Here is a 15816-nt window from a genome sequence, read left to right on the forward strand (position 1 = left end):
GCCGGCCTCCTGCACTGTCCTGTCGGCTCCGCGTCCACACTCCAGCCCAGCCTCGGTCTGCTGCTAGGCCCTGCCATGTCTGTCAGGTGGCGTGTGGGGGCTGCACACGGGCTGTGGGGTCAGGCTCTCTTAGCTAGGAACAGGGAGGCAGTCGCTGCACCCCCTGAGCTTCCTGTGTGGCTGCTTTGATATATTCATTCTTTTCACCTTCCCCGAGCTTCCTGTGTGGCTTGCAGTCTCCGAGGTGCTTTGATATATTCATTCTTTTCACCTTCCCAACAAGGCTCCAGTGATGTGCGCATTTCACAGATGGGGAGCCAGTGGCACAGAGCTTGCCTAAGGTAGCACACCTTGCAGCTTATCGAGTCAGAATTCGAAGCAGGCAGCTTACCCCGTCACTATTTCCTCTCCTTAAGCAGCTGCTTGGTGCCCTCAGCCTCAGGGATGACAGACATCAGGCAGGACTGAGGTCAGGATTGCACGAGGTGACACAGATACAATGCCTGCCACGCCTGAGACAAAACCATAGCAAACCTCTGACAGTGACTCCAGGCCGGGCCTGGGAGATGCCAGAACAGGCACGGCCTGGGCTCAGAGACAGTCTCCCTTTCTGTCCCGCCCCCACTCTCACTCTGTGGCCCCTCACTTGTCTGTCATGAGGTGCCCTTGGAGCAAGCTGGTGGTTACAGACAGAGGTGGAAAGAGCCCTGGGCCTGGAGCTACTTGGAGCTAGGACTCGCTTATGCTGAGGCTGTCTCCTCAATGTAAAGGGGGCGAGCACCATCTGCCCCCGGGGCAGACTGCGGCCCCCTCCTCTCACCTGTGCTCTGCCAGGGCTCAAAGGCTGGGAGTCGGGGGAGACAGCTGTTACGCAGACTTCCAGCTCTCTCGCTCTCATTCCTCTCAGGACAGAGCCTCAAAGCCTCTCTCAGGGCACGCTGCTTCTTTTTTTTTGGAGAAGTTTTTGCTATAGGGCGCATGCACTCGCCAGACAGACAGAGACAGAGAGATAGAAAGCGAGAAATCACCCCCCATGGGGGATGGCCACGCCGCAATCCCTTCTCCTCCATTCTCCTCTCGGGATCTTGGGCACGCACACACACGCGCCCGGTGTGAGTTTAAGCCACCGGGTCCGGGACGCGAACCGCGGTCGACTACGTGGGAGTCCAGTGAAATAGCCATTATGCTAACTGCTGCTCCCGGCAGGCTGCTTCTTTGCTTTCAGAAGAACACATTGCTGGCCCTTCAGCTACTGAGGGCGAGCCCAGAGCTTCCCCTGGAAGCGATGAGAGGCAATGGGGAAGCTCAGCAGCCAGGGTGCTTGTCCCATGGCCAGAGGTGGGAGGGCGAGGGGTGTCTGCCTCTTTCCTCCCTGGACCCTGAGGGGTGTGGGGCCGGAAACCCAGGGAGAGTGGATTGTCAGGATCCATGTGCCCCTGGCTCAGGCCTTCAACTACAAGCTAAGGAGGTCTGAGGGTGAGGGGTCCAATTTAAAGGTTTCCCCTCGTTACCTGCTTTTCGCGGTGCCCTTGCTGTGCTGCAGAGAACTGGGTGGTGGTCCCTTCTAAGGGGACGTTGGCCGCCATGGGAAGCTGGATGTGGGCCAAGGTGAGGGCAAAGAACATAAGCATTTCGTGGAGTTGCACACATACATGGGGGGGGGCAATCTGGCTAAAGCGGGGACTTCAGCCATCATCTGGCAAGGGTGCACCTGAGAGGGTGAGGCCTGAGGGATCACTATATCCACGGGGTCCCTGCAGGGGCCACCCCGGGGAAGAACTCAGGAACACAGCACACCCTCAAGCTCTCTCAACAGCTTTATTGCCTTCCAGTGTCTCCTCCTTGGTCTGAGCTCAGCCCAACTGGCTTCAATAGGTCTCTGAGGCTCCGTGTTACAGTGGCTGGGACACCCGGCCCCTGCACTCCCCTCCCCGGCCACTGGGCTCCCTGGGCAGAGAGGAGGAGAGGCAGCTCATCGATGATGGTAGAGAGAAAGAATGTGCAGCAAGAATGGGCAGAGGCCACAGAAAGCCATCCAAGCAGCAGCATGCCCAGCGCTCCGTCACATCACACCCCCGGCCCAGCCACACGCGCCCCTGCCCCGGGAAGCCCTCTCCCTGCCCACGCCCAGCAGCCTCCTGGGCTATGCCCTGCTTAGTCTTCCAGCTGCTGCCCCGGCTAGTTCCACAGACCCGGGGCTGCCCACAGGATAAGAATGTCTCCCAGACGCCACAGGGCTTTGACGTGCCCACTCTAACCCTGGGGCTAGCAAGAGGTGTCAAGGGGAACCAAGGCCCCATTCGTTCCCCATTCATCCACGTTCTCACCACCCCTGCCAGGGACAGATCGAAAGTCAAGGTTTCCCCTTCTCACAGCAAGTGACAGGTCTAGGTCAAAACTACATGTCCCAAGAGGCACAGCTCCATACCACGCACCTCTTCCTCCAAGCATGATCTACCAGAAATGAGGCCAGGTGCGTTGCATTCTGGGACTTGTAGTCCCCAAGAGACAGCACCAAACATCCAGGGAAGATTTTTACAGACTAAGACTACTGCCGCCCCAATCCAGCCCCCTCCCAGCATCCAGGCCCCAGCTCTACACTCAGCATGGGTGAGGGAGCGGAATGGAGGGTCCCTCCCAGCGCATGGGGGAGGGCGCTGTCCTGTTGGAAGTGTGCAGCGACTCTGGATCCTGGACATCCAGCTCAGAATACATCTGGGGAGAGAGCAGGGGCGGGGCGACAGGAGACAGGGTCAGCGGCAAGCCATGGAGGCACATGCAGATCTGGGCTAGCCGTGTGGCTCTCCTTGAGCCCTGAGGCATGGTAGGGAAGTCACATAGGGTCTGTCCCCTCCTAGGTTCCTCCAGGGTCCCCCTGGCCCTAGCCCACCTCTCCAGTGTTAGCCAGCATCACCTCTGCCTAGTCCCAAGGGTGGGGGCAGGCTGAGGCAGAAGGGAGGACGATTGGGCTCCAGTTCCAAATCTGGACCACTGAGAGGTTCCCACCCCACCCAGCTAACCTCCCCAGAAGACCTCATGGCCCCAGCATCTTCCTCGCCACACTGAGACCTTCATGGAGAAGGAAGAAAAAGGGAGTCCTAGCAGATGGCAGTGACAGCAAGCGATGCAGCCAGCAGGGAGTTGCGAAGAGAAGAGCAGGAGGAAGGAGAAGCAGCACCAGAAGGGAAGCAGCAGAGATGTCAGAGCTCAGCCCGGCACAGACGCCAGGCTGGGGGTGTCTGCAGCTGGCCAGGAGAGCGGGAGACTCCACTCAGCCTTCACCACTCCCTGGGTAGCAGCCAACTCGGGTCAGCAAACCCCAGGCCAAGTCCTCCTTCCTTGACACCATCGGCAACACAGGTGGCAGAGGACCAGGGCACAGAAGGCCCCATCCTAACCCTTCAAAAACTCCCCACCCACTAAGTGCATCTGTCTCCTCAAGCCCTTCCAGGGCCCTGCGGCTCTCCCATCCTAGGCCTCACCCAGGGACCTACCAGCCCTCTGCTGAGCACAGCAAATCCCAAGTCCACCCTGGAGTGTGGCTGGGTCTGGGGGAACCTGCAGAGGGAGCGTGCAGGTGGAGACGGGCTCCTGCAGCTCAGCCCACATTCCTCTCTGCTCGTCCCAGGGTGAGCGAGCCCCAGTCAAGACCTGAACCAGGTTGGGTTGGGCCCGCTATTCAGAGGATGAGGCAGCGGGAGGCCTTCTCCTCCGGGGACGTGCTGGGTTTGGCTGCCTCAGCCCTTGCACCCTCATGGGGCCCCCCCATGCCCAGATCCTGGTGCTGGGCCTTAGGTCGCCCCTGCTGCTGTCGCTGCACCCCCCGCCCACCTGCCGGCTTCTTCCCAGCTGCCTCCATCTCTGACAGGCTATAGGCCATGGCAAGCTGCAGGTCCTCGTCATCCTCAGAGAGGTCGCTGTCAGAGGGGCGCGAGATGGGGGTCTGCCGGACCTGGGTGCCTCCAGACCTAGAGGTGACTGACGGTTGCTGCTCACGACGGCTCAGCTCCAAGCCCAGGGCCAGGTCATCTGGGACACCTGCAAGAGACATAGCCACCATGAGGCCCCTAACCCACACCAGGGCATCCTGCCAGCCATTGCTCAAGCAATGCCTCTGACTGCTTTGGCCTCTCCTCTGCACTGGCAAACGTGCGTATGTCACCTGGGTAGTGCCTGTCAGCACGGGGAGGTGTTCAGCTCCACCAGCTAGGGACTGTGTCTCCTTGGGCAAATTACTCAGCCTCCCTGTGCCTTTCTTCTTTGCCCATAAAACGGGAATGATGACAGGGCCTACATCCTGCCCAGGTAACCCAGGTAAAGGGCCGGGCACTCAGAGCTCTGGGCACCTACAGGGATGGCGGTTAGCCGTGGGGTAAGCCTTTGTGACCCAGGGGTGCTGAACACAGAGAAGAGTTCTGAAGAGTTCTGAGCCATGAATTATGCATCCCGAGTTTGATTCCTGGCTTTATCCTTTCTTTTTATTTATTTATTTTAAGGTTTTTGCCATAGGGCCTGTGTGCTTCCCAGAGAGAGACAAAGAGAGGGAAAGGGAGACATCACCCCCTGGGGGTCGATTACACCTCAATCCCTTCTCCTCCATTTTCCTCCTGGGATTTTGGGCATGCATGCACACATGTCTGGTGTGATTTTCAAGCTACTGGGTCCAGAATTCAAACTGTGATCAGCCATGTGGGAGTCCAACATCTTACTCCCCATGCCACCCACTGGCCTCTACTCTTTTCTTGGTAGGAAAGAGTCTTGGGCCTGGAGCTGTTTAGCAATTAAGGTCATTTAACTGTGCTGTAGCTCAATATCCTCCAATAAAAACTGGGTGGGGGCCAGCAGATGGCGTAGGGTTAAAGTGCTGAATTTCCACATGGCCAACTGTAGTTTGAGTCCTGGACCCGGCAGCTTGAAATTCACACCAGGCACATATGTGTTTGTGCCCAAAATCTGACGAGGAGAATGGAGAAGCAGGATTGAAGTGTGGTCAACCCCTCAGGGGTGATTTCTCGCATTCTCTCTCTCTCTCTGTCTTTTGGTGAGTGAATGCACCCTAAAGCAAAACTCTCTCTAAAAACAAAAACAAAAAACAACCTAGGCGAATACCACCTGCCTTACTTATTCTCCTGGATGCTTTAAAAATACCAGGAGCGGGAGGGCGGGCGGGGGAGGCAAATGGGGACCAGCAGTTGGCATAATGGCTGTCGCTAGACTCTCATGTAGTCAACTGCGGTTCAAGTCTCAGACCTGGTGGCTTAAACTCATGCCAGGCACATGTGCGAGCGTGCCCAAGATCCTGAGAGGAGAATGGAGAAGGGATTGCAGCGTGGCCATCCCTCCTGGGGGGTGATTTCTCGTTTTCTGTCTGTCTGTCTTTGTCTCTATAGCAAAAATCTCTCAAAAAAAAAAAAAAAAAACGGGGTAGAAACGGGCTGCAGGTGGTATGGTGGTTAAGGCACTGGACTCCCACATGGCCAACTACTGTTTGAGTGCCAGACCCAGCAGCTTGAAATGCACACTGGGCACATGTGCAATGTGCCCAAAATTCCAAGAGGAGGATGGAAAAGGGATTACAGCATGGCCATCCTCCCTGCGGGGTGATTTCTCATTTTCTGTCTCTCTGACAAGTATACATGCCCTACAGAAAAATCTTTAAAAAAAAAATACAGGAGCTATTGTTATATGCGCAGTGCTTTACGAACAGAATAGTGCTTTGCAAATACTGGACTCCTCTGCCCAGTTCCCAGGAGCGCCGTCTCTGACCCTCCAGTCTGGCCCGTGACTGCCATTCCCTCCCAGCCACAAGGGAGCTAGGGAGGAGCAGTGGTGAAGGGGCCTTCGGGGCTGGGGCTGGGCTTCCTGCCAGGGCTGGGAGGCGGATCTGCTCACCATTGATTGTGACTGACTTCAGCTGCCCATCCTCCTCCACTTCCACCCGCTCCTGTCCGTTCTCCATGATCCTGTGGGAGACAGTGCAGCTCAGTTAGCAGGCAGCGCTGGGACCTTGCAGGTGCTGGCCCAGGCTCTGGCTGCCGCAGGCACAGGGCAGACTTGATGTATGGATGGATGTATGTTTAGGTTTTTGCCATAGGGCGTGTGCACTCGCCAGAGAGAGAAGAGAAAGAGAGCCTGAGAGAGAGAAAGTGAGAAATACCACCCCAAAGGGGATGACCATGCTACAATCCCTTCTCCTCCATTCTCCACACACGCACATGCCCCTGTGCCTGTGATTTTCAAGCCACCAGGTCCGGGACTCAAATTGTTGTTGGTCATGTGGAAGTGCCCAGTGCCTTAACCACTACACCATCTGCTGGCCCTTAAGACTTTATTTAAATTGCCAGAGGGCACATGCACTCCCTGGGGCGGAAGGGAGGCACCCCTCTATGGGGCATAGTCACATCTTGATCCCTTCTCTATCTCTCCATCCTGGAGGGATTTGGGGCATACATGCCCCCTCACTAGGTGTGTTTTTCAAGCCACCAGGGCTGGGATTCAAACCACAGTCCACCACGTGAGATCTGGTTCCCTTTACCACTAGGCTATGCGGCCAGCCCACCAGGGCGGCCTTTGTATGGGTACATGGGTCTCACCTCCAACCCCTCATCCCTACACCCCTGCCCCCTATATAGTCCCAGGAGCCCTCACCTGCGTGTGGTGATACGGCGACCTTGGACGAAGGTGGTGGACGTAGAAACAGAGCGAAAAGCACCAGCCCCAGGACTGAAGGAGAAAGAGGAGGAGGAGAAATCTGGGGTCGGGACAAAGGGAGGGAAGAAGCTGTTAGATGGAGGCCGTAAGATGCCTGCGACAGTCACCAACAGCCACCCAGCGGGGCCCCCCACAGAGCTACCTGGAGGCAGGGCCCCAGGTACAGGAGTGAGGCTTGAAGTAGCAACCCCGCTCAGGGCTATAGGACTCCACCTGCCAAGATGGGCGGGGATGCCACTTACCAGAGTGCCCAGGGAAGGAGGAAGAGAAGGTAAAGAAGGGGCCTGAGGGGCGGGAGCCCCGGCTCTGAAGCTCCGAGAAGGGACCCAGGTCATCTGCAACATGGAAGCAGAGGAACAGTCATCCAGGGAAGGGGTTTCCCCCAAAATGTGTGACTGCCGCTTTCAAGTCTAGAAATATAAACTGCTAAGCAGTTGGGTCCGTTTTTCATTGTTTTCTTTTCTTTTTCCATTTCTGGTTGGATTTATTTACAAGTTAAATTCCTTTTACCATTGTACATGAAAATGCTTGGTGGTTAATTCTGTCCACAAAAAAAAAAAAAAAAAAGAATAAAAGGGGCCACTGTGATTGGAGCCCACGTGGCCAACTATGTGGTGCAAGTCCTGCACCAGAGGCTTGGGGAGCATGCCGTGAGCGTGGAAAGGAGAACGTTGGAGAGGGGATTGTGACGTGACCATCCTCCCTGGGGGATGTTTTCTCACTCTCCCTCTCTCTGTCTCTCTCTGGCAAACACACATGCTTGACAGCAAATTTTAAAAATAATAATAAAGTAAAGATGGGGAGAGGGAGGGAAGACAGAGTTCCTTCAGTACAGGCAAGGAAGCACGATGAGGTGACAGGCAGACACTGCCATTCGCTCTGTGACTCTAATCTATTATTTGTCCCTCAGGCTTCTTATCTATACATGGGAACAAAATTAGCCAGTTTTCATGGGTCACTGGAATATGAGGGGACATAAATGGTGTGGCACATACGACTCATTCAAAAGATGGCTTCTGGGGGCCAGCAGGTGGCATGGTGGTTAAGGCACAGGATTTCCACATGGCCGACCATGGTTTGAGTCCCAGACCTGGAGGTCTGAAATTCATGCCTGGTATGTGTGTGTGTGTGTGTGTGTGTGTGTGTGTGTACGCGTGCCCAAGATCCCCGTTGGGGGTCAATTTCCCACATTCTCTCTCTTCCTCTCTGTCTTTCCGGCAAGCACACACATTCTATAGCAAAAATCTCTCCCCCCCAAAAAAAAGATTTCTCTTGTCATGTGTCATGTTGTTATGTTGTCACATGATGCTCTGGGTCCTGCTTTCTCGGCTGTTATTGTGGAAGTCTAACAATGTATCATTGTTGTCATGTAATAAGGCCAGTCTGTGAAGTGCCACTATTGAGTCCTGAGGGTTCTGGCGGGTGCGAAGTTCTGCCCCAGTTCTCACTGGCCCCACCCCCACGACACAAAAATCTTGTCGGTGGAATTTGAGTTTCCTCTCAGCCTCCTGTACAGGCCTGGAGGAGGAAGCTGAGCCAGTCGGTCCACTCACCAAAGAGCTCCGCAAAAGGGTCTCCACTCCCAAAGAACTCCCGGAAGACCTCCTCAGGGCTTCGGAAGGTGAAGGTGAAACCAGGCCCACCTCCGCCACCAGCTTCTGCCCGAGATGGGCCAGTTCCTGGAGGACGGGCAGGATGAGGGGCCGTCAGTGTGCATTGTGCCCAGAGCCAAGGACCTCCCCCGAGAGCCTAGCAGAGCTTCAGAGACACCATCCATTGTTCTCTCCCACCTCCTCCCTGACCCCCTCTCCTTCCCTTCCCTTCCCTTCTCTTCCCTTCCCTTCCTTTCCCTGGGCCCCAAGCTCCACCTACCTGCCCCTGTCAGCCCCTCTCGGCCATAGCGGTCGTAGATCTCCCGCTTATGCTCTGGAAGAGAGACCAGATCATTTCTCCCTCCCTCCAGGACGACGGCCTATCTTCCCAGGCTGGGACCCCAGGGACTGACATACAGGGAGCAGCGGGGTGTCCGGGAGACACGCTATGAGTTTTAGCAGCAGTTTAGACCTTCACACAGCTGGCTCCTTCTCATCTGTCAAATGGGCCTAACAGCACCTCCCCTACAGGGTTGCTGCAAAGACGAAATGAGATAATCCATGCCAACTGCTCAGCCTAGTGTCTGACACATAGTAGGTATTCAACACGTTAGCTAACGGTCATTAGTCAGGGCTTAGCCTGATGGTCACCTCCTCTGGGTCTTTCTGTGGCCATCAAAAACCAGGTGCCTGTTATTCCCTATCACATCCCCCAAGGCTGCCTTTGGAATACTCTCCACGGTCTCCAACCTCATCTAGGTGCCTACCTGGTTAACGTCAGCCTCCCCCGACCAGAATACAACAAACCCTCGGGAAGAGGACAGTGGCAGCTTGTGCTCCACTGCCTCCCACCAGGCCCCACGTGCCTGGCACCTAGAGCATGCAGTGACTACTTTTTGAACAAGTAAATGAATGAATAAAAGCCAGACCTGGATTCATATTCCAGCTCTCTATTCAAGTTACTTCACCTCTCTGGGCCTCAGCTTCCTTGCTATAAAACGGGGTGACAAAATCCGCCTGGCAGGACGGCTGTGATGCGCATGGTGATTACACCCAGCAGAGCCTGGTGCAGAGGCCCGGGTACCTATCGGTTTACCTGCCCTGCTTCCTTCCCAGGTAGGGACCTCCCAGGCCCTGGGGAGCGGACACTGAGCCATCCCTGGGACCAGGACACTTCCATGCCAGGATGGAAACGGCATGGAAGAGACCAGGGTGACAGATACGGCTTTGGGAAGGGGTGAGATGGGCCACTGAGTAGGGGGTGATGTGTTGGGCCCTGCCCGACCCCGCCTTACTGTCTGACAGCACTTCATAGGCCTCAGCCACCTCCTTAAATTTCCTCTCTGCAAATTCTTTATTATCAGGGTTCTTGTCTGGGTGCCACTGGAGAGCCTTCCGCCGATACCTGCAGGAGAGGGTTCAGAGGGGAGGTCAGGGGACAAACGCAGGCCTTTCCCCTGAGGGAACTGGCCATTTTCGCCCAGTGCATGGGGTCCTCTCCACCAGTCCACCCCCGCTGCCCCGGCTGCCCTGGCTGCCCCTGCTGGGCTGCACGGGCTGCCCTGGCTGCAGTGTCTCAGGGGAGGCTCTCCCTTCCTCTCCCTCTTTGGCCAGTGCTGGGACTAGACATCTGGGCTGATGACAATATGAGAGTGGGAATGCCACCCCCCCTTACTGGCCCTGGGGCTCAATGGACCAGGCCACCAAGGCTGCAGACACACGTGGCCATGAAGGGGACAGGGACAGCACCCCTGCTCCTTCCAGAGCCTGAGCACCTCCGCACTGCGCCCTGTGAAAGCCCTAACCCAGGGGGTGGGGTGCGGGAGGAGCGAGGGGGAGCGGCAGGGAAGGGGGGACCCTGCAGAAGAGCCCACAGCGCGGGCCCCCCCGGAACTTCACTCTCCCGACCTTCTCCTGTACTTTTCCAGGGACCTCCTTCCTCCCTACAGGTGTCACTCTGCGGATCCGGTTCCCTTAGACACCTACAGGTGTCACTCTGCAAGAAGCCACGGAGCCAAGAGCGGAGGGCGAGGGTTTTCTGACGCACAGCGGAGGCACTTACGCCTTCTTGATGTCGTCAGCGGACGCACTGCGCGGCACGTCTAGGATCTCATAGTAGGATGCCATGGCAACTCGTCAGTCGTCGGGCGGGCCTTCTTTGCGCTGCGGGAGAGAAAGAGTCAGGCCGAGAGGAGCTGCAGTCCCTGCCTGAGGCTGCAAGCCCCGGAGTAGCTGGGGTCGCTCTGAGGTGACCGCGGAGCCCACCGGGCTCTGCGCGCGCCCTCTGCCTGTGCTCCCTGCGGCAGCCTTATCTGCCCCCGCAGCTGGCACCAAGGGCTATCTCCGTGCCCAGGCCTGCGGAGCCCTACCAGAGCCCCCCAACTCCAGCAGCCCGGCTTGGGACCCCCCAGCCTGACCTGCGCCCTCGGCCGCACCTCCTCCGCGGGGAGTCCCTGGCCTCCTGCGGCGCCCCGCCCCTGCCCCCCGCCGGGAACCGTCTGGCCAGGGGGGCGGGGGGGCGGGATGCCTGGGGGGGCGGGTGCAAGGGCTGCCGGGAGATGGGCGGAGCCGGCTATTTTGGGCTTGCACCAGGAGCACGTCAACCCCGGATGGGACCTGGGAGACTGCGGCCGCTCCATCCAGGCGTGACGCACTCGCACAGAGGCAGGGAAAAAAACGAATAAGCTGCCAGCCCTGGAGCCTCTCTGCTCCTTATAAACGTGCTCGATCATTCATGGTTACTCACCTCGGAGGCCATCACCGCCACCCGACTCTTGTCTACGCTCTAGGCCTGACTCCTCCCCTAACTTCGGAGCGCAGCTCCAGCCCCAGCTCCCTCAGAAGAGGCTGCACTGCCTGCCCCAGTAGGTCAGACCTGCCTCTTACAGCGTCTAGTGGCAGTTCCTTCATCACGCTTGTCAGAGCCACAAATGAGCATTTATTGGTTGAATTATTTGATTACCAGTCACCTCTCCCCACCTGTAATTTCCACGGAGTAGGGATATGTCTTTTTTCTCACTAGTGTGTTCAGGCAGTAGTAAGGGTTCAAAAATTCTCGTTACATGATTAAGTAATGAACAGATGCAACCTCTTCTCGACAGCTCGGACACTTTTTTTTTTTTTTTTTTTTTTTTTGGAGAGGTTTTTGCTATAGGGCGCGTGCGCTCACCAGACACACAGAGAGAGACAGAGAGATAGAAAGCGAGAAATCACCTCCCAGGGGGGATGGCCATGCCGCAATCCCTTCTCCTCCATTCGCCTCTTGGGATCTTGGGCACGCACGCACACACGCCTGGCGTGAGTTTTAAGCCACCAGGTCCAGGACGTGAACCACAGTCAATTACATGGGAGTCCAGCAACACAGCCATTACGCTAAATGCTGGTCCCAGCTCGGACACATTTGGGGAAGGGGAGTTAAAATGTAAAAGAGTCCCCAGATTCAAGGTTTTTCTTTCCAAACTGATCCTGAGTAGGCCTATTCTGTCCCCAAGAGATTGCTGGGTCCAGGCCTCCTGGGAGTTAGGAAAGCTTCCAGAGCTGACTTTTTTTTTTTTTTTTTTTTTGGAGAGGTTTTTGCTATAGGGCGCGTGCGCTCACCAGACACACAGAGAGAGACAGAGAGATAGAAAGCGAGAAATCACCCCCCGGGGGGATGGCCACGCCGCAATCCCTTCTCCTCCATTCTCCTCTCAGGATCTTGGGCACACACGCACACACGCCTGGCGTGAGTTTAAGCCACCGGGTCTGGGACTCGAACTGTGGTCGACTACGTGGGAGTCCAGCGACATAGCCATTACGCTAACTGCTGGTCCCATGAGCTGGCTCTTGCTAGATGCCATCCAGGCCACTCCACAAGCATTAGTTGAGCACCTTCTACATACCGAATGCTGCTAGGATGTATGAAGAAGACTGTGGCCAACCTCTGCCAGCCCAGGGCTAGGACTTGCTAGAACAGCCTGTGAGTAATAGCCCACTGGGAAACTAAAGACCTTGGTTACAGACAGACTTGGGTTTGCAAAATGGCACTGCTGTGGGACGCGGGAAAACCTCTGAGGACTTAGTTTTTTCTCGCTCAATATAGGTAATGCTTAGGGCTGTGTGACAGTCCAGTGAGGCATGGTATATGGTTGGTGTTACCAGGCAGTATAAGCCTCTCTGGTACCATATTGGCCCACACAGTATCGGTGATGTGAGTCCAGAAGCATCTTAGACTAGGTGACCCAGGAATGCTTCACCAAAGAGGACTCGAGCCAGACGTGAGAAGGTGGTGTACTTCTACTGGGTTTCCCAGGCTGCCACCATCCGAATTTCCTGCCTACGTTTGGGGAAGTCCCATTGCATGGGCCCTCATGGGAGGCAGGCCACCATCTGCCACAAAGCCCCCACGCTTGCTCTCCCAGACTTCTCTGCTCTCAGGGTGCAGGCAAAAGACAGAAGCTCTGCCAACCCCTGCTCCAGTTGACTTTGAATCTGCAGCATCACAGACTCCCAGGAGCTAATGACATGCCTGCCTTTAGTGGTGGTGACCATGCAGGCAGTCGCGCCCTCTAGTGTGTGGAGAGGGAAATGTCAGCCCCAGTGCCTAAGTAGGCGGAGTCACTGTACCGGGTAGAGGGGACAGAGGTCTCCGGAAGACTGTCCTGTGCCTTGACCTTGACTATGGTGCTGCTGACCGTTTCTTTTTGGTGCCTACATGTTTGCTGGGCTTTGTTTACTGACCCTTGCATGGATTCTGATGATACTAGTGTTTCACTGAGGGTGGAGAGGGGTACCTTTAAAAAAAAGAATAATCTGCTTAATTTTGTTTATTATTATTATTATTATTTAATTTGACTGGAGAGAGAGAAATGGAAAGTGAGAAGCCAGCCACCAGGCCAGGACTTGAACGACAGCTGGCCAAGGGAGTCCAGCGGCCTAACTACCATACCACCTGCTGGCCCCAGGAGGGGTGCATTTTTTAAAGTTTTTTTTTCTCTTTTTCTTTTTTTTTTTCCCTTAGGGCGTGTGTATTCACCAGAGAGAGAGAGAGAGAGAGAGAGACAAAGACAGTGGGAAGGAGAATGTGAAATCGCCCCACCAGGGGATGGCCATGCCATCTCCGTTTTTCTCCTGGGATCCTGGGTTTGCACACATGCCTACCATGATTTTCTTTTTCTTTTTTCTTTTTTTTGGAGAAGTTTCTTATATTTTCTTTTTTTTTTTCTTATTTTTTCTTTCTGGGCGCGTGTGCTCACCAGAAAGACAGAGACAGAGAGACAGAAAGCGAGAAATCACCCCCCAGGGGGGATGGCCACGCCGCAATCCCTTCTCCTCCATTCTCCTCTCCTGATCTTGGGCATGCACGCACACGCGCCCAGCGTAAGTTAAAGCCACCGGGTCCAGGACTCGAGCCGCGGTCAACTGCATGGGAGTCCAGCGATATAGCTATTATGCTAACTGCTGGTCCCCCTACCATGATTTTTAAGCCAGCAGGTCCAGGACTCGATCTGTGGTTGGTCATGTGGGGATCCAGTGCCCCAACCACCACGTCACCTGGCAGCCCTGGGAGGAGCACTTTTAAAGAGTGTTTTCCCCAGAGTTAGCTCCTGCTTTTACCTAGTCCCAACTGACCCAAAAATGAAGGGCTCGAACTTCAGACAAGAGGATGAAGTAGACCGGATTAGGTCACTCCGAAATGTCCCAAATCTCTACCTTTTCTTTTTACTTCATCTCCGCAGACATTTGTCTGTATACAAATGTGTACTATACAATAAATTACTGATAAAAACATAAAGAGGTTTAAATTCTAGTCCCTGTTCTCAAACAGATGAAAGTGTAGGGAAAAAGATGTTGGAACACATCTAGCAGACGAAGGGTCAAGTTCCTTGGTTCACGGAGAAATCCAACACATTCATAAGGAAAGATAAACAATGCACTTTTTTAAACACAGGCAAAGGGCGCAGACAGCCCACAGAAGAGGAAATAACTGACTTCTAAACATATGAAAAGATGCTCAGTCTCATAACAAGAGAATTATAAAGAAAAGCTGCAGCAAAATATTTCATTCTGGGACCAGCAGGTGGCGTAGCGGTTAGGTTGCTGGACTCCCACGTAGTCAACCATGATTGAAGTTGTGGACCCACCGGCTTAAAACTCACACTGGGCACGTGTGCGTGTGTGCCCAAACTCCTGAGAGGAGAGTGGAGGAGAAGGGGTTGCAGCGTGGCCATCCCCCTTGGGGGTGATTTCTCTTTGTCTCTCTGGCAAGTGCACACATCCTATAGCAAAAATCTCAAAAAACAAAACAAAACAAAACAAAAAAACTTGCTTTACTTGTTGAATAATTGGCAAAAATCAAAAAGTTCAATGTGTTGTATGAGCAAGGGGGAGAGTACAGCCTTGGTAGTGACAGGGTAAGTTATTTTGTATACGTTTTGATATGGGGTACATCAAAATTAAAGGATGGGCCAGTCCCATGGTGCAGCTACTAGGTGCTATACAGAGGAAGCCAGTCTAACATGGCCAACCAGAGTTCGAATCCCTGCTGACCAATCATGAGATTTTTAAAAAATAAAGGTGCATGCAGGAGCCAGCAGGTTAAGGGTGCTGGACTCCTAAATAGCTGACTGCAGTTCAAGTCCCGGACCTGGCGGCTTGTTTTCTCACTTTCTCTCTCTCTCCCTCTCTCTGGTCAAATTTAAATAAATAAGTAAATGAATAAAGTTAAATAATTCTTTTTTTGAGAGGCTTTTGCTATAGGGCGCATGCGCTCACCAGACAGACAGAGAGAGACAGAGAGACAGAAAGCGAGAAATCACCACTCCCCAGGGGGGATGGCCACGCCACAATCCCTTCTCCTCCATTCTCCTCTCAGGATCTTGGGCACGCACACACACGCGCCCAGCGTAAGTTTTAAGCCACCGGGTCCAGGACGCAAACCATGGTCGACTACGTGAGAGTCCAGCGACATGGCCATTATGTAACTGCTGGTCCCGATAAAATAATTCTTTTTTTTTTTAATTTCCATTTGTTGTTATCATTTTTAAATTTTGACCAGAGAGAATCAGAGAGAGAGAGAGAGAAAGAGAAAGCGAGAAAGCAAGCCTCCAGGTCCAGGACTCAAACCGCGGTCAGCCACATGGGAATCCAGTGCTCTTAACCACCACGCCACCTGCCGCCCCCCCCCAATAAAATAATTCTTAAAAAAAAAAAAATAAAGGTGCAGGGATGGCAAGTGGCATGGTGGTTAAGGGCACTGGACTCCCACATGGCCGACCATGGTTCAAGTCCCAGACCTAGTGACTTACTTTCTCACTTTCTCTCTCTCTTGCTCATTCTGTCCCTCTCTGGTCAAATTAAAATAAAGTTAAAATAAATAAAGGTGCAGAGCTTTTGAGCTAGCAATTCCTAGTCTAAGAATTTATGGCTATTGGGCTGCAAGTGGTGCAGAGGTTAAGGTGACTGGATCCCACATGGCTGATTGAGTGGTTCAAGTCCCAGAGCTAGTGACTTGAAAATTACACGGGGGGGGGGG

General features: G+C 54.4%; 1 protein-coding gene across 2 annotated transcripts; it reads right to left on the reverse strand.

Moving 5' to 3' along the window:
- Positions 1-1799: 1799 nt before the first annotated feature.
- On the reverse strand, positions 1800-10806 carry DNAJB2 (DnaJ heat shock protein family (Hsp40) member B2). 2 transcript variants are annotated; one of them, XM_006168629.3, is made up of 10 exons: positions 10721-10806; positions 10366-10466; positions 9599-9708; positions 8584-8637; positions 8265-8390; positions 6954-7046; positions 6649-6751; positions 5893-5963; positions 3832-4038; positions 1800-2715 (listed from the first exon to the last, which is right to left on the reverse strand). In XM_006168629.3, exons 2-10 carry the CDS (start codon positions 10428-10430, stop codon positions 2705-2707), a joined length of 840 nt encoding a protein of 279 aa, XP_006168691.1. In that variant the 5' UTR covers positions 10431-10466; positions 10721-10806; the 3' UTR covers positions 1800-2704. The 2 variants fall into 2 exon arrangements, with proteins under 2 accessions (XP_006168691.1, XP_006168687.1); XM_006168625.3 differs by having other exon boundaries at positions 1800-4038.
- Between the last annotated feature and the right edge of the window lie 5010 nt (positions 10807-15816).

This window comes from Tupaia chinensis, unplaced genomic scaffold (assembly GCF_000334495.1).
Source record: "Tupaia chinensis unplaced genomic scaffold, TupChi_1.0 Scaffold145907_1, whole genome shotgun sequence".
Taxonomy (NCBI): domain Eukaryota; kingdom Metazoa; phylum Chordata; class Mammalia; order Scandentia; family Tupaiidae; genus Tupaia; species Tupaia belangeri.